The following is a 27,889-nucleotide window of genomic DNA, read 5'->3' as shown; positions in this document are numbered from 1 at the left end:
ATTGTAGCTGAAGACACTACCCACAATCCCCTGCTCTTGAATTTATTTATGTGCGTTTGGTCAATGCGTTCCAACTTAAACAATTTGTAAATAATCTGATTTGAATTAATAATGTTTTTTGCTCTTTGTGTGTTTTTAATTATGTTTTGCTGTAAAAAGTTTTACAATAGTTTTGTTTAAAGTCACTTTATGGAGTATCTTTATTTATGTAGTTGATTCAACTTCTAAAAGTTGTAAGTACTTTTATCCTACACCACCATTTTGGTAGGGTTGATACATGATCTTAGGCTATGCCGAAATATAGATCTACATATAAATATATATATTATATTGTTTTCAAAAATACTGAAAATTATGGACAGCTGTAAAAAAAAACGTTTTGAGTTTGCTGAACTTATTGTATTAAGTTCATGGATCTTGAGATCCAAATGGAATTGTTAAATTGGTAAAAACTAATTTGCCTGAAGTTGAGTAAACTCAAAAATGCTTTGAAGCTGGTTGCCTTTTTTAAATTTTACAGTGAGGGCATTGCCCTCCTAGCTTATCCTGGTGAGGGCTAGTTTCATTTTTGGGTAACGTATCCCTTGAACCTCTCTTGTGCAGTTTTACCCATACAAAGTAGAACTGTCTGGGATGTTTAGAAGTAAATAGATTTAAACTGTTAACATTCATGACTCAAATTTGCCATTCGGCTACAGCCAGAAAATGCTTTGAAACCAATGAGTGCTGTAATACAATACACCATAGACATTTGCAATTGCCATTTCCATTGATGTCTGCAGCACTTGCGACACTGTAGAAAATCAGATTTTTAAGAGATTTAACCAGTCAGCTGAAACATGGAATAAAGTTTACTTTAAATCTCACACCAGACTGTTTATGTTATATATATATATAAAATGTTTTTTTTTTCATGGTGAAGAATGTTGATGTATATATACCTCATAAGACTTGATAAAGCTCAGTACATTCTGTGGGGATTTAGAAACAAAATGTGCAAACATGTATATGTTTTATTATGGAATGACCTTGCCATTTCTGAACTCACATTTGAATAATTTACAAAGTATAAAAGCACTAAATATCTCCCATTGTTAAGACATTATTACTTGTATAAAAATGCCCTATAACTAAAGATGTGCTATTTAACCATTCTTTTATTCCCTTCATTCCATTAAAACAATGTGTCAAAGAGATAAAACCATAACAAAATGAACAGAATAACACTATTTTGATAATGAGAACATACTAACAGTCATTATTTATATCCACCAATAGATGACATCAGAGGCAATGTGGTGGGTTCACAAATCTAATAAATTGCGCCCTATGACTGACCTTTCTGAGCAAATTATATACAGATGAAACATTTAAAAAAAACTAAAAACAATGGACAGATATAAATAATTGTGTTAAATATTCAAATGAATATAAAAAAATAAGTAAAACAAATAGTACATTTGGGTTTCATTATAAAAGCATTTGACTTAACTTTATACAAAAGATATGGGCTTCTGCTCTCAGTATACTGTTTAGAAAATAGATTGAAGTTCTAGACAACATGAGACAAGCAAAGCACTAAGACATTTCTTTGGAGGTAAGTGTGCAAATTGAATGGGAAAATGGAAATTCTGTCATCATTTACTTATACAGGAGTGGAACAACATGAAAAGAACAACATGAAAAGAAGTAAATTATGGCAGAATGTTTCTTTTTGGAAAATCAATCCCTATAAAACCCAAGTGAAATACAGACAGTTTAGCCACGCATTAGTTAAGAAAGAGGTGTTTTCTTATTCCTTTGAAATGTTTTCTTTCCCTTCAATGTCTCTTCAGATGTCCATCCACTGATCCGTATAAAGATTATATGTTTTACAAATATCCTTCCCTTAGTCCACTTTCAGCACACTGTAGATTTTATTTACAAACCAGAAGCAGGCAAAAAAGCCTATAGTACCTGGATGGAAAGAGATAGGGAGTGATGTTAGATAAGACAGTGAATGTAAAATAATAGACAGAAAGGATCTGATCTTCTGATCTAAAATCATGCCTTCAACGTAATCTACATTACAATAACATTGAAATTGTGTACCTTATGAGACAGCACCTCTATTAAAATCAAATTTAGAGCAATTATGCATGATAACATCTGTGAATGGAGCCGTTTCAATGTAGCAATTATCTGACAGAGGCAAACTGAGCAGAGTATAAAGGAGCACAGGACTAAATCTGATCTTCACTGGGGCGGCAGTGACAGATAAAGACAGAGCTCTGTGTGAGAGAAGCCAATCAACAATATGTCTGGTTTAAATCTTTAGCTTTGGTTCTATTTTCAGATGTAAATATTATTCTCAGTTCTCCCCCTCACATTCCGCACACGCTCTCTCGCTAGTTAGGGCTGAAACAAGCCATTGCATGGAATGGTGTAACTGATGGTGGTTGTTTGCTATCCTTCAATGCAAAGCCATGAGAGTAGCTGCAATTACACTGGATAATCTGGAGTGTTGAAGTGGTTCAGTACATTTACATTTATATTTATGCATTTGGCAGACGCTTTTATCCAAAGCGACTTACAGTGCACTTATTACAGGGACAGTCCCCCCGGAGCAACCTGGAGTTAAGTGCCTTGCTCAAGGGCCCAACAGTGGCATCTTGGTGGTGCTGGGGCTTGAACCCCCAACCTTCTGGTCAGTAACCCTGAGCCTCAACCACTGAGCCACCACTGCCCCAGTGGTGTCTTACACCACAACACAGTACAAGTCCAATACAGTACAAGTCTTGAGTAGAGCATATTGTGATATTTAAACTCATGATACTGTATTTATATTCTCATGACAAGAATCAATGTTTCTAGTGACATTTTTCCAGTCCTGATTTATGAACATTACGTGACCATTGCAACATATTTGAAAAAGTACATGCTTTACACCTTTGGCTGCAGTTTCCCACTGAAATGTCCAGTGGGTGGGGGGCAAAAGTGAGTGAAATGGTGTTGTAAACAGACAAGGCTTTTAAAGGAATAGTTCACCCAAAAATGAAAATGCTCTCATCATTTACTCACCCTCATGCCATCTCAGATTTGTATGACTTACTATCTTTAGCAGAACACATTTTTAGAAGAATATCTCAGCTCTGTAGGTCCTCAAAAAATGCAAGTGAATTGTGATCAGACATTTGTAGCTCCAAAAATCACATAAATGAAACATGGTAATCTATAATTCCCCAGTGTAAATACCCCAACAAAGTAAACATTGAAGTAATCCATATCTTCACAAGATGGGTGTGGGTGAGAAACAGTTTAAAATTTATAAAACTTCCCATTTCAGCTGAAAGTCACATGTGGTGCCGGTTTAGTTTCACCTTCACATCTAAAAGCGTAGATTAAGAGTAAAAAAAGGACAGAAATTTTGGTCTGTTTCCCACTCACACCCATTATATCGCTTCTGAAGATATGGATGTAAACACTGGGGAATTATAGATTACCATGTTTCATTTATGAGATTTTTGGAGCTACAAATGTCTGATCACAATTCACTTGCATTTATGAGGACCTACAGAGCTGAGATATTCTTCTAAAAATGTATTCTGCTAAAGATAGTAAGTCATACACATCTGGGATGGCATGAGGGTGAGTAAATGATGAGAGAATTTTAATTTTGGGGAGAATATTACATGCAGGTTTTAATGATTGTTTCTCAAATTATGCATTATTGTAAACGTTTTTTTATATATCATAAAGCAGTGTGTGTAATGGTGTGAAAAATGAAGTGCTTATAAAGTCATAATCAGCAGTACTCATGATTTGTGTGAAAGTGAATAAAATGCACAGTTGTTGTAGCGCCTTGTGTTAATTTCACCAGAAAACTGCGCCGAAATGTAGAATTCGGTATGTAAAAGTCAGTTCGCAAAAATGAAGTTACAATAACGTTCATTTTATGAGACTAGGTCATTTTTCATATTCATATTTTAGAAAAAAAAAAGAACACCACTTGGAATAAGTGTGAAGACTAAACGTACCAGCATTAGGTCAATAAACGCTCAATTATCTATATTAAAGCTGTTGGAAAAAATCATTTCAGCGATGCAAAAGAATCAGAATCGATTCAGAGTTCAGTTTAAATCACGGCAGAGCAGTAGTGCGTGCCAAAGACAGATGTGGAAACAAAGACGCAAGTTAAGTGCATACACTAATCAAGTGCACAAACATGGCTGTTTGTAGACCAGCTGTATCAAACACATGACCATTTGTGCCCGAATGAAACTACGATCCCGAAATTCTTTCACAAACCCACACACATATCAACAGGAGAGTTTATTCACGATAAGAAGCCAATTAACAACATGAAAGAGGAGCTCGCACCCATAATTGCACTGATTTGCACACAACAGAGGAGAACACTGAAGAAAATAATGACGAGGCAGCGGTTCGGGATTGTGGCAGGGCCGAGGGCGGGGTTGTGATTATACACACCTGGTCTCTTATCAGGCTAATTAAGCATCCGAGAGGGATAAAGGCAGATGGCAGACGGTGGTGCGACGAGAGAGAGATCGTTTACGGACATGTCCGTCGTGTGTGTTTGTCTTTTGCTTCAGTTTCAAGCCGGTTCTCGCCTCCTCCTTTCCATTGAACTGATTACACTGGTGCCGAAACCTCGGAAGGAGGGAGGAGGGATGCCCGTCGCAGAGTCCTCAACACTGCCGTCCACCCAGGGGAGCGCCGCTGCCATCCACCAGGGGAGGGAGTAGACCAACCGCCCGGTCACGGTGAACGGCCGCCGTCCGCGAGGCGAGTAGGGACTGGACTCCCCGACTGCCTGGAGTGATGGAGCCGCTGCCAGGGGCGGAGGAGAGCCCTGCCATCCCCCAGAAATGCGGAGGGGTCGAAGGAAGACCGCCGTCCGCGAGGGGAGGAGGGAAGTGTCTCCCCGACCGCCTGGAGCGGTAAGGCAGCTGCCAGGGGCGGAGGAGTGTTCCCACGAGTCGCCGAGAACATGGAGGGTCGTTCTGACCGGCGGGGGTCGTGAGTCTGACTCCGGTCCGCCCGGGGAGAAGCGGCTGTTATCCGCCTGAGAGGGTGGAGAAGTGATCGAGGACCATGCGACGGTGTATCGGAGAAACAGCGAGTAGGTTTTTTTTTTTCCATCTCTCTCTCCTCTCTCTCTCTCTATCACTGCCACTCTGCGTTGGCCTTTTCCCTCTCATTTACAGTGTTTTTTGGGGGGTACTACACTGTTACAGGAAGTACCCCCCTCATCCATGTAGATGGGGATGACCTGCCGGCAGACCGGGCTTAAAGCACGCCCTCCCCCAAGGAAAGGGGGGGGGGGGGTGTGTACGTCAGGTCGGGGGCTCCCCAGCCTGCGAGAATGAGGGAGGAATGGCCCTTATCAGGCTAATTAAGCCTCCGAGAGGGATAAAGGCCGATGGCAGACAGTGGTGCAACGAGAGAGAGATTGTTTACGGACATGTCCGTCATGTGTGTGTTTGTCTTTTGCTTCAGTTTTATATTAAACTATTATTTATATTATCAAGCCGGTTCTCGCATCCTCCTTTCCATTGAACTGATTACAGGGATATGTTGTTGAGGTTTTCATTTAATAATTTTTGTCTTTTATTATTTTATTTTTTTTAAAAACACTGACATAATTCTATAAACAACTTCAATGGTTCTCCAATGAAATAGAGCAGGAAGTTAAGCACTTCTTGTGCAAAGCACCAAAGTCTAATGAAGCTGAATGAGAAAATATCGCTATATAGTATCAGTTTTGACTTCCAATATATTAAAGCTGAACGGTGTAATTTCTGTGACACTAGCGCGGCTGAACTGAATTGCAAAAATGATGCCCCCTGTCTGCTACTGATCGAACAATCAGATAACCCCACCACAAACTCACGCCATTGATCGAGTCAAAGTTGTTGTATCGGGCTTGACAGGCAACAGTCACCGTGTTTACGGTTTTCAAGAAAATTTACCTACCAATCGCTTACATAAAAGTTATTTCTGCATATTTAACTATGATAAAAAAAAAGGGATTTTAACACTAAAAAAAGTGTCTAAACATAAACAAATCACAACATTATCGTACTGCGACAGATATTGATATAATATCAGATCGTCATTCTCATTCCCAGGAAAACACACGCTCCATTTCTAGAGCAGATATTGACCTGTCTTTGGGGAGAATGCGAGCACTGAGAGTACATGAGTAAGTATATGTAGATGTTATCTATCCTGAGGCCATGGCTGGCAGACGGCTGCCCAGCTTTCACAGCCACTTTCTCAGCATATCAATGAGGGGAAGCGAGAGAGATTTGATTAAGGCCAGAGGGTGCTCCACTATCTTTCAAAAACAAAAATGAAGGATGAGTAAGAATATTTATAAGTCTCCCAATCACCCTCAATCAGAACACAGTATGACTATTGTCAGGCTGGAAAATCTGCCAAACAAATGTACCAGAATTTTCAGTATCAAAACCACTCTGCCCTACAAATGTGAAAGCAGTAATTACGGCAACACAAACTATTTGAGCCAGACCTCCCTGTCACAGGACATATCATAATTGTAGATGCCAAATTTTGATGATAACTCAATTTTGACAAAATATGTAGCTTCTGCATTGTGCTTTTCTACAACATAATTTGGAACTCATGAAAAGGTTGTAGTTAGAGAAAACAAAAGGCCCTAGCAAAGAGCAAACATTTTACATTTCACACAAAGCACACAAAGTTTTGTCTTTCAGGAACAAGATACAATTCTCCAAAGTTTTTGAATTGTACATCATACTACTGATGGCAATACTTTGAATTCACTGGTAGAATAGGCATGGGGAATGATAGCTCAGCTGTGTGAACAAAAATGTGTGCACTAATTCCATTTGCTCTTAACTGGTTAGCAGTGTTATATTGCCACGACTGTGGATGGTTGAAGAAATAATATCAATTAATTCATCAAGGTTAAAAAAGATTTAAATGTAACCACTTGCCTGCTCAAATAGGACATGGTACTTCATAAAAAATTAACAAAATTTAATCACAAAGTGTATATCAACTGATGCTTCTCAAGGCTAAAGCAAATAATGTGGCACCATACCTGTGAAAATAAAGAAAATGAGCACCATGATCATGGTGTATCCAAAGTAGAGGATGGTGCTTGCGGCCCCTACGATTTGTAGTTTTGAAAAGAAGTAATGCACTGTGTAGGCAAACAGATATACGGCTGTAAAACTGCTGGTCAGGAAAGATCGCCACCACCAATGATAATCCTGTTAAATAAAGATAAGGCAACTTTAAACAAACGTTTTAAAAGCACACATAAACACTGTATAAAGGATACACTGGAACAAGGATGCTCTTCCATATGTCCTACTGTTACATCCACCATGAGCAGTAATTGGGAGAGGGGGACTCAGAGTTATAGCTGACCATGACATTGTCTGATTTATTCAAGATTATAAAAAAAAATTACAGAGTTGATAAAAAGTGAGGTTGTATTATGGGGACAAATTATGTAAAATGTACTTAATGTATTATTTGCTATATTACAGATCCCTACCTTTCATTTGATATTTATGCATTTGTAGCATTTTTAAAAACTTTGTTTGGCAGTTTACCATTGTGACCTCATGCTGAGGACAGTTACATGTGCTTAAAGTATAGAACATGCATTCTAATTCTAAAATCTAATTAAATTATTAAAACAATATAAGTAATGCCTGAGTACACACATTTCCTTTGGATAAAACCTTTTCAGTATTATTATTATTATTAATTTCTTGATTTTTTTTTTTTTTTTATATATATAATGAGGACTTTATGTAAGACATTTGTTTGTCCCTTATCCCAAGAATCAGTGCATGTTTTTTTTAAATATATGACTTTTTGAGCAAGTGAACCACAATGAACATATTAAAATAACAAAAAGGTATGTTATGACCCCTTTAACAGCCTACAAATGCATTTTAAAATTACCAATATTCCACATAGTCTAATTCATAAAATGGTCATAACTGCATGCATAATGCAAAATGTAAAAAGAGTTTTAGATGGAGTATGTTGCAGGGCATGTCAAATTGTGTTTCATGTGAATTACCCATCTACCAGTCAATTTATACTGCAAATCAATTTAATATAAATGGGTAAAAGGCATCTCAGAAATATTTACATTCTCTCAGTATAGGATGGTTATACCTCACGAGTTGGAAATGTAATGCACCTCTTTTTGATCTGTACAGTTTTCTCCAAATGCAATAGCAGTATGCCTCAATGTGATCTTCATCCTTTTACAGTCTCAATAAATAACAAATCTGTGTTGTTTGAAAGATAGTCACACCTATGAGGTTTTCCTCTTACCTCAGCACATAAATGGAAGTAACAGAGCAGAACAGTGGTCTCTGAGCAGGTGATGACCAGGATGATGAAGACCAGGAAAAGGAAGCCAAACATATAATACATCTGATGAGACCTGCAGAGAAAAATGTTAATGCATTTTAACATAAGATAGCTATACAAACTCCTTATCAACTATAATAAGAGACATAAAAGCTGGCTGACTACCAAATACTGTTGAGGATGAAGAAAAGCTGGATGAATATGCAGCCAAAAGGCAGGATGCCACCCATGATGATACCTGGCAAAGGTTTGGTGAAGAAGGTCTGCTGAGGAATCTGGCGTGGGATCTGGTTTGTTCGCACTGGTGGCTCAATGCCCTGTTAAAGCAAGAAAATAAAAACACACCCACAGCCATGACGATATTTGGCATCACAGCATGCCCAAGGGAAAGCAAACACAGATGGGAAAAGCAAAAGCAGCTGATAGTGGTATAAATAAATATTCTGAAATATGTAGGAATGCATAGTCAAAACAGACACACATGGTAATTCTGGAGTTTAGATTTTACACCATTATAAGATCTCTTGGTCTTTTTAGTTAAGACCTCCAAAACATCCTTTAAAAGAACAGTTCACCCAAAAATGTATATTTTGTCATCATTTACTTCCCCTCATGTTATTTGAAACCTGTATGACTTTTTATCTTCGATTGAGCACAAAAGCAATTATTTATAGCATAATGACCAAGCTGCTCTGTCCAAGGAAAAAGCCACATGCAGGGCTCAACGCAAAGGATTTTTTTTACTGGCCAGGTCGGTAAAAAAATGAAACTGTACATGAAACTGGTGTTGAGAAGGTAGAATTCAATGAAGCTGTCAACTGAGGACATGTGAGCATCTATTTCTCAAACTAGAGATTCTGATGTACTTATCCTCCTGTTTAGTTAAGCTTCATTTATCGAACCAAATTGCTTTCAACAGTGTTTGATATAATGGCAAATGTTTTTCTAGTATAAAATTATCAATTTAGAATGATTACTCAAGGATAAGGTGTTGGAGTGATGGCTGCTGTCTAGATTTTATCAAAAATGACTTTTTCAAATAGTAATGTCCTGACTATAATTTGTGAGCTTTTGAATGCCTCTTTGGTGAATTAAAATACTGTTTTCCTTATGAAACAGCAAAATATGTACATTATTACACACTTTTAGCCGCCATTGTGTGTAATATACATATTAGGTCTGTCGATTTAACGCGTTAATTCGGTGTGATTAATTTAACTTAAAATAACGCGTTAAAAAAATTAACACCATTAATCGCAATGCTCCCGGACTGTAATATGGAAGATTCCTGAGAAATGCAATCTTGTAGTACCACCTGAGGGCAGTATGTGAAACTTCAGCTGCGTGTTTATACAGTGAAGAAAAACACCCTTGAGCAGCAGAACAACACAGACATGCATCACGTTCTTGCGTTCAAAACACTTGATGGAGCGCAAATCCGAACTAAGAGATCTCAATATGTGTTCTAAGTATTAAACTATATTTAACTTGACACAGTGACCTAAAAATTTTATGTTTATGACGCAACGCATCCAAGACGCTACACAAGCATGTCTGACGCAGGTGTTCATTGACGGGTCCCTCATAATGAATCTCGAACTGATTGACAAATTCACTTGTGAAATGGATTGGTGTGAACTGTGTGCCAATGATTGGTCTATGTTCAATAATATGGTAGCAAACAATACATTGTATTCTAAAGCCGCTTTTTGTATTGTCTTATCAAAGATTAACTCTTCTGCCACAAGAATGTAATGCATTTTAATTATCTGAATATATATAAAGATAACTATGTATAATTATTTTATCATTATATATTGAATTATTGTTATATGAGGGGCTATCTCAGCAAGATTTGTTCAAATTTGTTTACCGATTCATTCAGATTACCATTTCTGTGAATCACACGTTTTGAGTCATTAAACCATTGATAAAGCACAGAGGCCAAAACAAGTCTTAATTATACTTTATTCAAACCAGTGTGTCTACTAAAAGACTTTATCTGTGTTTAAATATCATAAGTGTTTTCCCTGCAAATGACAACAAAGCATATCATTTTGTGAACTGCTGTGCATGACCATCAAGGAATATACAAAAAAAGACAACAGCCTGAAAGTAATTACAGGTTTTAATTATGTCCTGATGTCATTGTAATGTCATTAGTCACTTTAAATATCAAAACCTGTAATCCTATTGTTAAATGTCACATCTTTGTATCCACAACCACCAAATCAGAACCTGTCCGATTGCCAGGAATCTGAATTGTACTTTGAAGCTGTTGAGGAACTCATAAGAATGATTGATACAGCTCAAATTAAGGAGATATACTCACTGTTTTCTTGAAGCCAAAGTATGCACCCACAAATGTGAGAGGTACAGAGATGCCGAACCACAGTGCCAGGATGACCACGAGTGTCCCAAAGGGAACCGCAGCAGACGAGCCCTCTACCCACAAGATCAGATTCATCAGGAAGAAGTCCACAAACACAATTCTGCAATAACAACAATTGAATTAGCCTGTGAATTGGTGTACACCTAATTTTATTATTTTATTATGATGATGAATGGAGTAACATACCCAGGACACAAAAAGGCTGTGAGAAGAACATTGGTTTTCCATTTTTCACCACCAAAAGCTGTTGACATAGAAGAATGTTGGTGAGCAATGGAAGAATTTAGTAATTAAGATTACTAAAAAATTATATTTCATCAAGCAATGATCACAGATCTCAAACAAGAATTATGATGGCTGTTCCTTTTCTTCAATTATAACCATCATCATGATTTTGAGAGGATAATATGCAGAGGACCCAAAAAGTTAAATTGAATGATTGCTATTGAACTAGATAACATTTCAAGCAGTGACATTTATAAAATAAAATCAATAAATAAAAAACAAACAAGCACTCCTTTAAGCAAAACCTTTTTTTAAGTTAGGTTTTAAATTATAAAAGGTACTGTATAAAATATACTTTCTAGTTGTCAAAAGTTAGTAGAACATATTCATGGTAAATGTGATGAACCGTGGTTTCTCTGCTAGGACACCTGTGTGAACATCCACTAAAAATATGTTGTGCAGGTAGTTCAAAAGAATTACAAAAAAAAAGTGTCCAAATACATTTTGGGGCCACTGTATTAGATACGTTTTGGGGCGGCTGTAATGGATAATGTCAGACCCAATAAGATAGCATAAGATTTTCCACAGAAATACATCCTTACTCTTATAGAGTCTGGCTGAGACATAGCCAGCAAATGTGCCGAGCAGAACCCACAGCACCACAGCACAGGTCATGAGAGCTCCTCTGTTGGCTGGAGACAGGAAGCCCAGACAGGCCAAGACTAAAGAGAGATGCAGTATCATCATATGTATAGATAGACCAACATTCATTTATTCAATGTTATTCACAATTACACCAGTAATTTGTTGAAATATACAGCATGTTGAAAATTATCAAGCTTAAATTCACTAAGAAAAATTTGGGATGGTGGGGAAAATTTCCAAAATATCGACTATCGACTTAAATTTAGTTCTGTTCATAATATAAAGTGATCAAATGGCTTCAAAATACTTATTTTTAACATAGTGCATGAGATGCATTGACTGCTTTGCTGTCACTTTGTGTCAGATGGACTTACAAAGGGTGATGAAAGTCATGGTGAAGATCTGAGTGCCCTGTCCAAGAAGGACAGATAGAAGCATGCCCATTTTGGGTGACCTGAACACGTCTCCATGTACCTGCTTCCACCCATAATCTTCCTGAGCATCTTCCTAGAGATGATAAAATAACATAAATTCAAAAATAACCTCAATAAGGCCATTATGGTGGATCATGTGTGGTTACTGCAAGGAAACTTATATGGCCAGTTACTATGCACACTTTAAAAAAAAACTAAAGATGGTAAATGCCACAAATGCATTATACTCAGTGACATTACTGTATCTATTCATTGCAAAACAGCTTCCTTCATTTCCACCTTGATTGGCGAGTATGGTATGGTAAGATTACACTATATTTTACAGTGGAATTTCCCAGAAACCAAACAATCACCAAATCATAATTATCAGTGACAATATAAGCATGTAAGCTTACATAGGTACAGTTTGCAGCTGGAGGAATCTTAACCCAGTCTGTCTGTGAACGTCACAACAGAAGTTTCAGTGACTGGAATGCTGTTATTAGAATGGAAAACTGAAAACACATTTAAAATGTGCAATTTGTTTTCACTGTTGAAACACTTTTTCCTATACCAGTTTAATATGCAGAGAAGACAATAAGGGAGCACTGGTAGGTAAGTATACTAAGGTGATATCAAAACATTGTTTTTTTGTTTGTTCTTTGTATCCCGAGCAGCCTGACACAGTGTCATGACCGAAAACAGTCAAATTCGGTTTATTTAAAGGCACATAAATGACACACTTCACTTTTAACTAAGTCTATTAATTTCTGGTTTCATTAAAACTGGCCAGAATGAAGCATGAAGTACAGAAATATTGAGCAACTACATGACATGTGTATGGTAGTATGATTATGATTTAAAAATGAACAAAACACAATATGTTAACTAGAAGTTTGTTTTAACTGGGCCTATGTGAGAGTGTCAGTTCTGTTGACACAAGAGAATGTGGTGATGTTATTCACCTTTTCTTTTATCTAGATAAGAGTAGGAAAGCAAACAGAGTAAATTCAATGTACCTGGTTAATCTGGTTGTACCTGGCAATGTCCTTATGCAATGTTCTAAGTATGATCATGGCCACCATGCCAGACAGGAAGAGCACAATGACTAATGAGTTCATGATGCTGGGAAAAAAAATTGATTTAACATTAACTCATATGGAGATATGTATATGGACTGCCTTATTATTCTCCATTGGAAAATAATTTAGGCCAGGCAGGTTCTCTGTGCTCACCTGAACCACTGGATGCTGGAGTGGGGCATGGAAACCAAAATGTAATCCCACCGAGAAGCCCACCTAATCTCAAAATTTTGCTAAAGAAAAGGGAGAACATAACTCTATTACACCCAATTCTTTCCCACCATCTCCAATTACTGACTCAGAGCAGACTTACATTGAATTTTACTGAATAGGAGTAGGTCACATTGAGATTACTGCTGAATTCTGCTGGTATCTCCATGGGAGGGCCTTCGCAAGACTTGTTTTCATCATCACTGTGTTTGACACTGTGAATCCAACAGAAACAATTTTTCTTCCTCTTATCTAACAAAGAGCTACTGCTATATTGTATTTGAGATAACCCCAATTATGGCATTCCCTGTGCTTGGTGTTCTAATTGGCATGTGCTTGCAAACAGGTGGCTCCAAGCCTAAATTTTTATTTTGGTTAAAAAAGAAAGCACTTTTGCTGAAACTGGCCACTTAGGCCCACAGAAATTGAGAAAGACCTTAACGCAGATCTTTAAGAACCCATGAAATGTAAGTTTTGTGGCTTTTAGTCCATGTCTCTTAGCTTTTAGTCCATGTCTCTTTTAGTCCTTTTAAATGCCAGTGTACTCCTAAAAGTTTTAAAAGTTACATTTTAAAAGTTTTTATTTTTCAAGAAAACAAAGAATATCTTGATGACTGATCCTGCACTCATTGTGTATTACATTTTTGTCCAATCAAATGCTCTCTGGAATGAGAAGAATGTCTCTCCCCCTGACATCGGCTTCTAACTAGAATTCATGGCTGTGACTAAAGAAAGGGACGAACTTTTCATTATGTCCCACCCCAACTTCCTGTTTCAACAGGAAGTACGTCGCCACAGGAAAGAAAACTGCGATTACCAAGCCAATTCATTGGGTCTTCAAAATATGACATTTAGGGCCAGCTTTCAGAGGGTTAACAAGACAGATCCCTTCCCAAGGTAGGCTATTTAAAGATGCACAATCATACCTCTTGGGTTCCAGAGTAGCTGCCACAAGTCGAGCACCTATACCAGCCAGTTCATCCCCACTGTGGTAAGTTATGGTGATGTCCACGTGGTTGAAAAGATAATAGGTGTTCTTCTTGTTGAACTCAGCCTGAAAGAGCAACAGACAAATTATATCTGTCATTAAATAAGATGGTCAGCATCAAACGGGCCTATCTTTTTTAAAACACTTTCACTCGCTTTATCGAACAAAATATTTCCACACTGTTCAGGAAGTGATCAAACAAGCTCTCTCACACTGATAACACAGGCATCCTTCGGTTTTCCTTCTTGGTTAACTAGGCATCCGATTGGAAATCCAGGATTGCAGATTTTCTGATTGCCCTCCACAACGTAACACCACGTTACAGGCATGTTGTCCACAATCCTGGGAAACAAATGAGAATAAACCAAAATCACTGATCTGTTCTCTGCAACTTTCAAACAAATGATAAAATATTTTTTATTACATGCCAAACCCAAAAGTCACAAATCACTATTGGCTTTGTTAATAGTTTTTGAGCGTTCCAGCTAGGTTATGCTAATATCTAGAGAAGAGAGATGATACAACTGACCAGTGTCAGAAATTAAGTTTTCCATTAAGGGTCAATATTTGCCTCCTGGATTTGATTTTCTGGGGCATTTTTTATATTTATGAGGGCTTTTTTCTGATCATTTAAAACTTAAACTATATCTCATTTGTTTATGTGAAATGTATGTCAATTTAATCAATTTATTAATATAAGTTCTCAAAATTGAGAATTTTTGACCTCTCATTCTAAGAATTAAATCAACACCAACTTATATTTTATGCCATAAAATAAACAATATCAAACTATATTAACTGAAAACTATATCAAATGCAAACTATATCAAATGTTACATTAATTACAAGGCCAGTTCTTGGCTCCACCTTCATTTCTAAACCCTGAAGCTGATGTGGGTTACACAACTACTATACACAACTCCTATGTGTCTCTTTTGGGGCTTTTCCACTGTATGGTACAGCTTGACTCGACTCTTCTCGCTTTTTGGGTATTTTCCACTGTGGATAGTACCTTGTACCTGGTACTTTTTTTAGTTCCACGTCGTTCGAGGTTCCAAGCAAGCCGAGCCGATAATAAATGTGACGTCGAAACGTGACATCAACCCGCTAGTTTTAAAGTTAGCAACAGCAATAGCAGTATCATTTGTCTTTCGACTTTCGAATTGTAAAAAGAAATGGCTGTGTGAAAAACCAAGCCATGGTCAATCAATGAGGTGCAGACGATCCTCTCATTAGTAGCAGAGGAGAGGATCCAACAAGAGCTGGATGGGGCGATGAGAAACAAAAAAGTCTTTCATGAACTGTCTCAGCAGCTGTTGGCCGCACAAGGCTACCACCGGACCTACAAACAGTGTAGGGAAAAGTAAAAAAAAACATAAAAGTGACTACAGAACCATCAAGGACCACAACAGCCGGAGTGGTTCAAACGGAAGAAAGTGGAAGTTGTTCGACCAAATGGATGATATCTATGGCAATAAACTGGCGAGCAATGGGAGGGAGTGTGTCCTGGACATGGCCATGGCGTTGTTGGAGTCCAAGATGGAGGATGGTATGTTTTGCTATATTAACTCTATATTCTGCTTGAAAGCTTCACTTGGTTTAGTTGACCAGCTACTAGAAAGCTTGCTTCTAAAACAACCAGGCCAATTAAACTGTTACACTTGTGTAAAATCACCATGCAACATCTGCTTTATGCAGCACAATGAGCTAGTAGCTAACAGCTAGCGGCTGTGCTATTGTTTATAGTCAGTAATGTTCTTGAGTTGTTGTTGCTAGTTTGTTTGTGTCGCAGTAATTCATAATACATGCAAATTGTACAAACTTTCTGTTTCAGATTTCTTGTCTAGGAGTGATCAGGGTTCTTTAAATAGAGCCACTTCTGCTTGTAATGATGCCTCAAGTTTCACGTCAGTGCTAGCAGCGTCAGACATCAGCACGGCCACCAACACCACCAAAATCCAGCACCAGCTTGCCACTGGAGCATGTTGTCAAAGGTATGATATATGGCTAACACTCATGGCTACAAATCATATCTAATGCTTGAATCATGACTGTTTGAATGCCTGAAATAATATAGGATATATCATGAATTACACCATAAATAAATTATTTCTAGCTACTGCAACTTTGTGATTAGTTCAAACTGTTGATAATTTAAGGGATGTTAATTTACCGTTCTTTCATAAATGGATTGATATGTGATCAAGTTAGCTGTATTGTAGTCACAAAATTGTATGTCACAGAAACAACCTCTTGTATATCTAAAAAATAAAAAACGGTTAATCACCTCCAATTTATACCTTTTCTTCATTTTTTTCAGGCAAGATTAAATGGAGCTTGCACCAAAATGAGCATCTTTCCGTCCTAAGAGAAATGCCCATGTCTGACATTCAACAGCAGGATCTGAACCGGGCACAACTGGAGCTAAACTGGGCACAGAGGGAGCGCAGTTTCCAGATGGCCATTGATGATGCCCGGCAAGCGAGGGAGCTGGAAGCGACCTTGAGGATGGAGGAGAATGCACAAACGGCTGCATTCAATCAAGCCTGCCTCAGCATCATGGGCAAGCTTGTGCAGGCGATGAGTGGCTGGCGAAAACAGGAGCGCAGTTTGCAGATAGCCATTGATGATGCCCGGCAACGAAGGAACTGGAAGCGACCTTGAGGACGGAGGAGAATGCACAAACGGCTGCATTCAATCAAGCCATCTTCAGTATCATGGCCAAGCTTGTGCAGGCGATGAGTGGCCAGCGAAACAGGAAAACAATCTGTCTCTGGACTAGACCCCTGCCTTTCATGCCTTATGTAAATAGTTTTTGTTTTGCACACTTTATTTGCACTAGGTACGTTTGCACATTCTAAGTTTGCTGTGTTTACATTTTAACATTTAAATCTTTGTATTTACAAGTGTCTAATGTATATTTTGTTTAATAAAAAAAAAAAGATTCACTGGTCAAACATGTGTACTTTCTTAATGATTTCATATTTCATGAGCATGTAATGTACCAAATGATAAATCTAAATGATAAATACCAAAATTATAAAAACCTGTTTGATAAAAATGCACAGGAGATATTCATACTTAGAAATATAGTACAAAGAAGACTTTGAAGGCTTACCATTGGTGCTGGTAATTCAGCTCCATTCCTCTCTTTAGAAAATCCAGCTTTAACTTATCCTCTTTATCAGATGTATTATAAGATTTGGTGCAGACCTTCATACATGTCTGTTCAGCCTTAAACAAAAACTGAGAGGAGAAAGTCTAAAATAAATATTTTAAAGTATGATCATCCATAACATGAAAAGCAAGAATAAAATGGCAAACTAACCAGCTTGGCGATTTAATTACAACAGGCACATTACTGCTGTATAACTGTGGTTACATTAGTAACTGGAGATGTTCCCTATTGATTCAGTTCACTCTACATTGCATTTGAATGCTATGGGGAACGGAGTCCCATGTTGGAATTGTAGCAGGGTGAGGGGGGTTCCTCGCTCCCCTAAGGAACATTATGATCAGATCATGCTTTTAGAGGAGCCAGCCTCTGGGGCGTGAAATGCCAAGATGGTCGCTACATAGACCTTAAGTGTTGACGGAGTAAGACCTGCGCCCAACTGCTCATCAACGAAAATCTCTGTTATGGAGCAATTCAGTGGAACTTTGCTGTGTGAAGAGCAACAATTCGTAAACACACACCATGTCAGTACATAGAGGCATATCGTAGATGGCGCTCTATCCTGCAAAATAATGTTTATTACAGACTGAGCCAATTCGGGCTTGTTTGCTGTGCTCTGTTGAGGGGCCATCCAGGTTCCACAGCTCCGGCTGGGAATGCCAAATCGTGCCCTGTGCTTGAGAGAGAAGATCTCTCCTCAGCATTATTTCCCATGGAGGGCCACCTAATATCTCCATCATTTCCAGAATCCATGGCTGGTTGGGCCATTTTGGTACAACCAACAGACCCATTTCCTTGTCCTCTCTGACTTTGCTGAAGACAGAGTGGAGGAGAAATACAGGGGGAAACGTATATTTGAGCTTCGTCGGCGTCAAATGTCCTTGTTAGTTTTTATCATATTTAGTCAACCTTATCCTGTTTTTGTTTTTTCGTCAAGTTTTAGTTGACTAAAAGTCTGGGCGTTTTAGTCTTATCTTAGTCAAAGAAAACCCTCAGTATTTTAGTCTAGTTTTAGTCAATTAAAACTGTTGTCATTTTAGTCAAATGTAGTACATTTAGACAGATGCAACATCAAGAAATCCAAATGTTGCAGTGTAAGTAAATCTTTGCTATAATTTTAACTTAACACAAACCCTAAGTATCCAGAAAAAGAAAACTTTACACAATCAAAACTAGGTGGTATTATACTCACAATGTAGGCAATTGGTTTTTATAATATATTCAAATTCATTTTGATGCCAAATCAAATTAATTTTGATGGTAACGTGAAGGACAAATAAACACAGCATAGTCACAAAATACACAAGTCATTGGTCTATACTCAATCCTACGTTACCTTTGCCGTTCATTTTCATCTCTTTGACAACAATTTGCTAGCCTATTAGCTTAATGAGTTTGGTTTAGCGATAAAACATATGTCTATATGTCTTGATATAGCTTATTAAGTTGTCACTAGTTGTCTTAATATAGCTTTAAAAAAAAAAAAACAACCTAACATTTCCACAAAGACGTTAACCTACCACAATTTCTTTGTGGTTAGCCTTCATATCATCTTCTCTTTCTCTCAAGCCCAACTGTTGCTGTCATTATTTAACAAATGTTAGCTTTCTACTTGTAAAGGTACTCCTCACTGTGCTTGCTTAGTTCTGATATGCCGCATGCAGCACAGGAAAGGAAACTGCTGCTCATGCCATCCAATGAACAGGATATTTGGATTGTAATTTAGAAAGAAAGAAAAAAAGACTATAACATTTTGTCTCCTATTTTAAAAAGAGAGATTTTGGTAAAGATTTTATTTTATTTATTCTATTATATTTTTAGTCTAGTCTTTTTTCGTCAACAATATTGCATGTTGATATAGTCACATTTAGTGTTTAATGATGTTGGTGCCACCTCGTCATCGTCTCGTGTTAGTCATGGAAAAAAAGGTAGTCGACGGACATTTTTCGTCATAGTTTTCATTAACAAAATGAATACTAGTGGGCTGTCTCTGCGGAGGCAAATAGGTTGACTTCCACTTTGCCAAACATTTCTCAAATTCTCAGAACCATATGGATAAAGTCTTCATTCCTCTGCCATTGGTCCCTGGCATGACAGCATGTCCACACTGCAGTTCAGACAGCCCAGCACATATGTTGCATGCAGGGAGAGGAGATGGCGCATGCTCCACACGAGGAGGTGCTACACCAGGCTCATCATTGGTAGCGATTGAGTGCCGCCCTGGCGATTTATGTACGCTACCACTGACATATTGTCTGACCAAATCAGAATGTGATGATACACTATGTCGGAATGGAAAGCTTTCACCACTAAGAAGACGGCTAACATTTCCAAGCAGTTGATGTGTGATGCCCGTTTTGCACCTGTCCAAGTTCCGAAAGCCGTACGTCTATCGCACAGAGCGCCCCAACCAGTGTTGGACGCATCCGTGGTCACCACTTTTTGTCTGAAAACCTGATCCAGCGTCACACCCTGCTGATAAATGTTTGGATCTGTCCAAACGTTGAGGGAGAGGTTTTGCTCCTGACACCAACTCTGACACGCTGGTGTCAGGAGCACAACCTCTCCCTCAATGTCAGTAAAACCAAGGAGCTTGTGATGGACTTCAGGAAGAAAGACAGAGAACACAGCGCCATCACGATTAATAAAGCACCGGTGGAGAGAGTCAGCAGTTTCAAGGCTGAGGAAGTTTGGAATGAACCACCACATCCTCACACAGTTCTACACCAGCACTGTAGAAAGCATCCTGACTGGTTGCATCACCGCCTGGTACGGCAATAGCACTGTCCACTAGTGTTGTCACGGTACCAAAATTTCAGTAGTCGGTACCAATACCATTGAAATTTCATGGTACTTGATACCATTTTCGGTACCAAAGCAAAAACAGTTTACTAAACAACATTCTTTTATTAACAAAGTTAACAAAACATTAGCAGCAGAACTAAGAACAGAAATATGCCATTGAGCAACACTTTACAAAACTGTACAATGTATGCTTAAAGTATTTTTGAACACTTATAAAACATTTGCTTCAACTTTTGCAACTTTTACTTTAAGTTTTTACCAAGTACTAAAAAAACTCAATAAAAAGCATACTGAATAAAAAACAATTTCCAAACTAATGTGCAAAGTGCTCTCAAATTAAAGCTGCATATTGCCATTTTTCTTAACGATAAGAAATGCACAGTGACATATATTATGATTAAATAAGTCAATCACATTCTAATCTAGCTGCATTAAGCATCAGTGCTCGAGGGATGAGCGTCCCCGAGGCAGAGACTCTCTCAGCCGGGAGCAGATTCAATCTCTCCCCCTTAGATCGAGACATTCGCGCAACTCATTGAAGAGGCGCTTACCACACAGAGAAATGCCAGTTTCTGAGTTTAAAGTTTCTGCTTCTGTATTATTTGAACTTTAATAAAGCTATAACACATTAAATATAACTGCATTTGTAACGCCGGGATGTTTCTTTAAAGAGCTCCGGCTCCGCTTATTCCACAACGAGACTGCTTCTGAATTTACTTTTCTTTCTTTATTTCTTTTTTTATAATTCCCTAATACTTTGGAATCTACATAAAATGAAGCTGTGAAAGTTTAGAGTGCATCTGGACTGTGATCTATGTAATTCTTCTCCTCCATCAGGCGTGAACTGCAGTGCTGCTCTCGCGCATCATTACAGTTTAATATCATTACATTTTACGTTAAATGAGATCAAACGACTATTCGTCGTTTTTTTATTTTCGACGTTGTCGATAATGTCGACTAATCGTTTCAGCCCTAATGCAAATGATAATATGCTTTTAACCTAACCTACTTTGGTTGCTTGAATTAATCCAGGTGTCTGGTCTTTCAGGTGCTTTATTAAGTTTGATGTGTTTCCTCCTTTCATCAGCCTCAAATACAAAGAATTTCCAAACCTGGCTTTTTCCACTTTTCTTTTCGACAAGATTCAGTTGAGACTCTGCAGCAGCTTTGCTTGTCGTCATCTTTTGCTTGTTGTGAGCGTTCAAAAGTTCCCGACTCGGCATGGGTACTGGGTAGACCCGGTACTCGGTACTCCGGTACCTTCAGAAATTCTGGTATCGTAAAAAAACATTTGTTTCAGTACCGACATTTTTGACAACACTACTGCCCACAAACGCAAAGCCCTGCAAAGGGTGGTGCGAACTGCCAGACACATCATCGGCGTTGAGCTTCCCTCCCTCCAGGACATATATAACAGGCTGTAACGTTAGTAGGAGGCAGACGAGGAGTGCGGATCTAAATGCAGGTTTTATTTATCTGAGTGGAAAAACAAGACAGACAGGAACAAAAGGAAAAGTCCACGATGGGAAAAAAAAGAAACCAAAACATGAAAACATCCAAAGGGTACAAGAACAGAGTGAGCATCGACATCCAACATCTACAAACAACAACGATCGACAAGGGAATGGAGAACAAACAGGGTTTATATACACTGGAGACATGATGATGACAAACGACAATCAGGTGAACACAATGACACAGGGCTGGCAGTGATGAGGGCCGGGGATCATGGGAAGTGTAGTTTTAGACAAAGACAAGTGAAACCCAGGGCAGACAACAAGGGAATCGTGACACAGGCGGTGTATGAAAAAAGTTCGGAAGATCATCAGAGACTCCAGCCACCCGAGTCATGGGCTGCTCTCACTGCTACCATCAGGCAGGTGGTATCGAAGCATCAGGACCTGCACCAGCCGACTACATGACAGCTTCTTCCCCAAGCAATCAGACTGTTGAACACTTGATCTATCACGATCAACAATCAGCACTGCACTTTATTAATCTTTGTAACACTGTTAATGGATGGGCAAGGAGGAGGCGAGAACCGGCTTGTCAACATAAATTATAATTTAATTAAACTTAAACCAAAAGCATAAACACACACACCGACGGACATGCCCGTAATTCTCTCTCTCTCGAACCATCGTCACCGGCCACCTTTATCCCTCGCGCGCCTCATCAGGCCGATTGGGGACCGGGCGCGCGATATTCCGACCCGTCCCACCCCCCTCCGCTCCACAATCTTCTTAAACTTCATCTTATTATCTCACACTGGACTGTCAAATATATTCTCCTCAATACAACTACTGCATATATATATTTTATATACTCTTATTTATTTTTTTATTGTATGTGTATTCTATATTGTGTGTATTGTTTACTGTGCATTGTATATTAGTATTGTGTTGTGTAAGTATATGTACATTAGATATGTAAATTGTGCTTTGTAAATATGTTGTTTATTGTAATTGGTATATGTCTCGTCACTGTCATGCCTGCTATGTTGCTCGGAAATTCACACAAGATTTTCACCTACTGTTGCACTTGTGTACATGTTAGTGTGACAATAAAGTGATTTGATTTGATGCCTAGAGCAGCCAGTCAGCGGGGAGTCATGGTGATGCGCACACGGCCCGACACCAGACGTGACTCGGTACATGGTGTTTGAGCCAGTGCTGGAGAGGTCTCATGTGTAAAAGACCTATCAGTATGATGGAGGATGCTGCCTCCATAAAACCCCACATTTTCTGAAAAGAAACTGCTTTCCCCAGTTTAAACTGAGTCAGACACTGGTGAATGGTCTGAACTCTTGAGGTGTGCATGCATGTTTACCGAGTCAAGTCAAAGATATTTGTTGGCTGGGAGAAAGTGTGCTTTTTGGCCCAGCTGACACTGAGACCCAGGCTGTTAAAATGGTGAAGTATCAAGTCCCTCTGCTCCGACAGCAGAGTCTCTGATCGGACCAGTAATAGCCAATCGTCGAGGTAATTCAGAATGTGCATGCTGTTCATCTTCAAATGGGCAAGCGCCGCATGGACACATTTCGTGAGCATGCATGGGGCCAGAGACAGTCCGAAAGGAAGGACTTTGAATTGATGTGTTATCTCTTCGAATGCAAATCTCAAGAACAGCCTGTGATGCAGTACGATACGGATATGAAAGCATGTGTCCTTTAGATCTATTGACTCAAACCAGTCCTGTGGGCAGATGTGTGATAAGATCTGTTTTGGAGTTAACATTTTGAATGGGTATTTTGAAAGCATGCTGTTCAAGTGTCTCAGATCTACAACTGGACGTAGCCCACCACCTTTCTTCGGAAAAGGTAGCAGCAGTAAATCCCTTTGCAGGCATGGCAGCTCAGAACAATCTCTATCGCATCTTTGTGTGATTGTGAATTTCTGTACATAATACAGGCACGTTCCATGATGGAAAAATCAAGGACAAAACGTTGTTGAAGTTAGGCAGTCTTTGTGTGAATTGGATCTAATACCCATGTTCGATAATTTATAGTATCCAATCTAACATGCCTCTTATTAGACAGCAGCTTCTCACTCTGAACTCTTCACACATCCATGCACAGTGCTAATAGTGTATAGGCTCGAGCGAGCTAATAATAGACAACAATCACCCACGGTTATCATGGCGAGCGAGTTTGGATAGAGAGAAAGAAATAGCTTTTTCAGCATGTCGAGCAGTCGTTACGAGGTACGTGCGCTATTCCAGCAAAGCAAGGAAGCATTGCAATAAAAACAGACTCATTCCCAGCAAGAATTGCGTGGAAGGGCGAGTCAAAACATAACAGCAAAGGCAGGAGCTTTAGATTCCTATAAATTCTATTCTACCTGGGGATTCCTCCTGCTAGGTGCTGACAGTGATATTTGCGTTAAATTACAAAGACGCTAAAATATGACCAAGGACAGAAGCCCCTCCGACCTTGGCGCGTGCAGAGTAGGGCACGCTCCAGGTCTCAGGAGGCTCCATATGAACCTCAGAGAACAATGACACTGCTTTCCGAACCATGGTCTTTTGACGGCAGATGGTGTGCAGGAAAAATGTATTCAGAAGAGAATTTTCTGGCTCAACAGGAGGCGACCACTCAAGGCCGAGCTCCTCGACCACCCGCCCAATGATGTGGAGTAACTCATATCAACGGCCAGTACGCGCTCCTCAACCTTGCTGGGGGGAGGGAGTGCAACATTCTCCATGAATGATACTCTGATGCTGCGAGTGGCACAGCATCATTATCATCGTCAGACCTGTAGAATATGACAACACCGTGCTCATTCATAGAGGGCCGGAGGTCGTCAGGTGCATACTGCACAGGCAGATATGGTGCGTGGGAAGATCGAGGGGCTTGAGCCGCGCAAGATCTTCCTCTGGTTTTTTCCAACTCTACCGCGCAGCCCCACCATGCTTCCTCATGTGGTCCCTCGAGACTTAACAGAGGAAGTGGTCAGAAGGGCATGGGAGGTGGAATCATCCCTCAGAATGAGGGCGGCCCTAGAGCGGAGCGTCTTGAGACTCATGTACTCTCAGTGAGGGCAGACTGTCCCCATGAGAGCTGCTTCAGGGTGGGTGCAGCCCATGCAGCAAACGCAGCTCTCATGTTGGTCTGATGGAGTGAAGTGTTGCTCACAGGAACACTTGCGATGCGACATCTTTAAAAAGACTTGTACACACAAGCTCTTTTATAGTGTTTTACGTCACTTGGACAGAATATCACTTATATACATATATATATCAAAGGGTACAGCTCCTGCCTGGAAGCTGCAGGAAGCGGTTAGATATCTCGCTAAGCGAAGAACCCGATATGGCGGCAAGGCGGAGAGACTTCTTCGCCGGAACACTAGAGGGGGTGGGTGAATCTTTTGCTGAAGGCGCTGTGAGTCAGGCAAAGAACGTCCTGATGCATATGCAGGGAATCCTGTCCGCTGATGGGTGTCTGTCGATGGTGAAGAGAGGGCTGATCCAGATGTGTAGTCAAGACATGTCGATGACGGTCTTCAAGGAAGAACATTCTGAAGAAATGGTGTTTGATCGATAGGGCAAATGCGTGCCTAAAAGGGTGGGGCTCAAACAACATTGGCAATCATAAGATTGGCCTTATGATACAAGGGCTTTAACTAGGTTGTGGAAAAGGAATTCCCCATAGCGTTCAAATGCAGTGTCGAGTGAACTGAATCAATAGGGAACTTTGGATACTTTGTGCAAATAATTGTACAACAAAAATGACAATTATTTATAAATAAGTCACAAAAAATAATGAGGGAAAAGTGTGTGACAATTACATCTACATATATTAAGACATTGTGTGGAGGGTGTATTATCTTCAAAAGGCCCCTGACACAAGAACATCTGAACACAATGGGTGAATAGTTAACAAGATAAACTGGCTTTTAAACCAATAAGATGAAACACTGTCTTACCTTGTATGGGGATGTCTCTATTCTCTCTCCAAATAACACCTGCCCAAGGTTCTCTGAAGGTCTTCTTTCAATTTTATCTTTGCAGAAATCAAACCTACAGCAAATGGAGTTTCATCACTGATCAATCATTGTATTGAAATGCAGATATAATGGACCTTACATTGTGATTATACTTACGCGTCATACTCATAAGGGAGGACTGATTCCAAAGAGTCTAGTCTGTTCACAAACAGCTGGATCTTAGTCTATGGCAATGACAGAGAAGGTAAGGCAGCTGACAATTACTATGGCCATTTGAAAATCTGTAAATGCTAAATCAACACATTTTGGCAGATTTTGCTAAGAAACATTTTCAATGTATTTGAAAATATGAATTTGCAGAGGACCCTCGAGAACCCATTAATAAAGACATAAATCATTGATTCAGTGTCTTGCCATTTGTTTCCTTTGTTATGAGTAAATAGGCCGGATGAGATAATAAAATAACTATAAAGCAATAAAAGCTCACATGACATTCCGCCGCATCTCTTTTCGATCCATTCTCACAAAAACTGACTGGTGCTAAACCCGGAAGATAGATTCCAGAACAGGAGCTGACTGCTATTAAAATCAACAGAAAACATGGATCCGGTGACTTCATTTTTTCTTCCCAGTTTGCTCAATGCGATGATTCCGATTTACTCTATCGGAGAAATGCATAAAACTAACCGGCGACAGCACCCAGAGAAAAGTCACCAAAAAGAGCTGGAATCCTGCCACAGACTCAAGATTTGTTTCTGTTAAACTTCCTTGTTGCGCGTGAACGCCCCCCGACTCCTCCTCCAATTCTTTCGAATCCTTTTTTTAGGGGTTCAAGTTCGAAGGACTAGCGAACCAGTCCCTGGTTTTTCGTCCGATCGGGGCCAAACGATTCTATGGAGTCTCAATATAAAAAGTTATCAAAAAAAAGTTTGAACTTTCGACTCGATCTAGCATGCGAAAACATCGGAAGTGTGAGTGACCAATGTTAAGTAAAAGGCTATAACTCTTTAAGGAAATTAGATGTCTTCACCAAACTTGGCATTCTTATGTAAGAGGTCAGTCTTTGGTCGTCCAGAAAGGTTAGCGCGGTTTTGCCACATAGTGGTGCTATAATACAAAAAAAAAAAAAAAAACTTGACATTGGCTGTAACTACGCAACATTTAGTCTTACTGAGTTGAAAACCGGCATGCACGATTCGCACGACATGGGGTGGAGAGTGACGTCACTGTTCTTTAAACAAAGTTGTTTTGTTATATTTAAAAAACGATCACAGTTACAGGTTTTTTTTTTTTTTTCCAACAGTACAAAACAGCACAAATTGAGCACAAACGAATGACACCGGTTTGGAACGATTCGGACGACATGGGGTGGAAAGTGACGTCACAGCCCCGAATCATATTTGTTATTTCTAAGGAATGGAAATATATAAAGTGTTCATTTTAACGGCACAAACCGAGCACAAACGAATGACACTGGTTTGGAGAGATTTAGACAACATGGGGTGGAGAATGACGTCACCACAAAGAATGCTTAATATCTCAAACACCAAACCAGCACAAACGTTCATTTTTGCGGCACAAATCAGCACAAACAAATGGAATAGTTTTGGTGATTATTTAATTATATGGGGTGCAAACTTCATGGAGGTGATGTCCTAAACGACTTGACAAAACTATAGTTTGCTAATATTAAATGTGTGTAGTGTTAAAAAATTAGTTTTAACGACTTCAACCTAAGTGTAACTTCTGACTTCAACTGTGTGTATATTATACATATATATATATACATAAATAAATTCACATGTAAAAAATGTTAAGTCATTTCTTTGACTATCTGTTCATAGACTGCTTTTAATTATATACAGCAAACGAGTAAAATGCAATTTCCAAACGAAAAGAAAAACCGATAGAAGGCTTGTGAGGCTTTTTAAAGCGTTCAATTCCTCCTCCTCACGACAGAGTAAGTGACTCTACTAGGCGGTGGGCCGAGTCCGTCTATCTCGTTTAGTTTTTGATTTTGATAGTTACCCAGCAGCTGTCTGGCTCATTTTTTTTATTTGTCTGTATGAATAATTCACAAAAAGATTACCGATTGTTTCCAACGCCAATTGTTGCACATTAA

General features: G+C 39.1%; 1 protein-coding gene across 3 annotated transcripts; it reads right to left on the bottom strand.

Annotated features, from left to right (window-relative positions):
* Positions 1-939: 939 nt before the first annotated feature.
* On the bottom strand, positions 940-26,530 carry LOC127663105 (transmembrane 9 superfamily member 2-like). Of its 3 annotated transcripts, XM_052154553.1 has the most exons (18): positions 26,255-26,530; positions 25,924-25,991; positions 25,747-25,840; positions 17,462-17,589; positions 14,556-14,685; positions 14,282-14,409; positions 13,459-13,570; positions 13,299-13,378; positions 13,083-13,188; positions 12,480-12,521; positions 12,025-12,157; positions 11,608-11,727; positions 10,967-11,024; positions 10,721-10,880; positions 8,554-8,705; positions 8,350-8,461; positions 7,091-7,262; positions 940-1,956 (listed from the first exon to the last, which is right to left on the bottom strand). In XM_052154553.1, exons 1-18 carry the CDS (start codon positions 26,384-26,386, stop codon positions 1,889-1,891), a joined length of 1,995 nt encoding a protein of 664 aa, XP_052010513.1. In that variant the 5' UTR covers positions 26,387-26,530; the 3' UTR covers positions 940-1,888. The 3 variants fall into 3 exon arrangements, with proteins under 3 accessions (XP_052010513.1, XP_052010514.1, XP_052010515.1); XM_052154554.1 differs by lacking the exon at positions 12,480-12,521 and having other exon boundaries at positions 942-1,956; XM_052154555.1 differs by lacking the exon at positions 940-1,956 and having other exon boundaries at positions 7,097-7,262; positions 8,627-8,705.
* Between the last annotated feature and the right edge of the window lie 1,359 nt (positions 26,531-27,889).

This window comes from Xyrauchen texanus, chromosome 23 (assembly GCF_025860055.1).
Source record: "Xyrauchen texanus isolate HMW12.3.18 chromosome 23, RBS_HiC_50CHRs, whole genome shotgun sequence".
In the NCBI taxonomy this organism is placed as follows: Eukaryota; Metazoa; Chordata; class Actinopteri; order Cypriniformes; family Catostomidae; genus Xyrauchen; species Xyrauchen texanus.
This window is presented reverse-complemented; position numbering and strand designations above follow the sequence as displayed.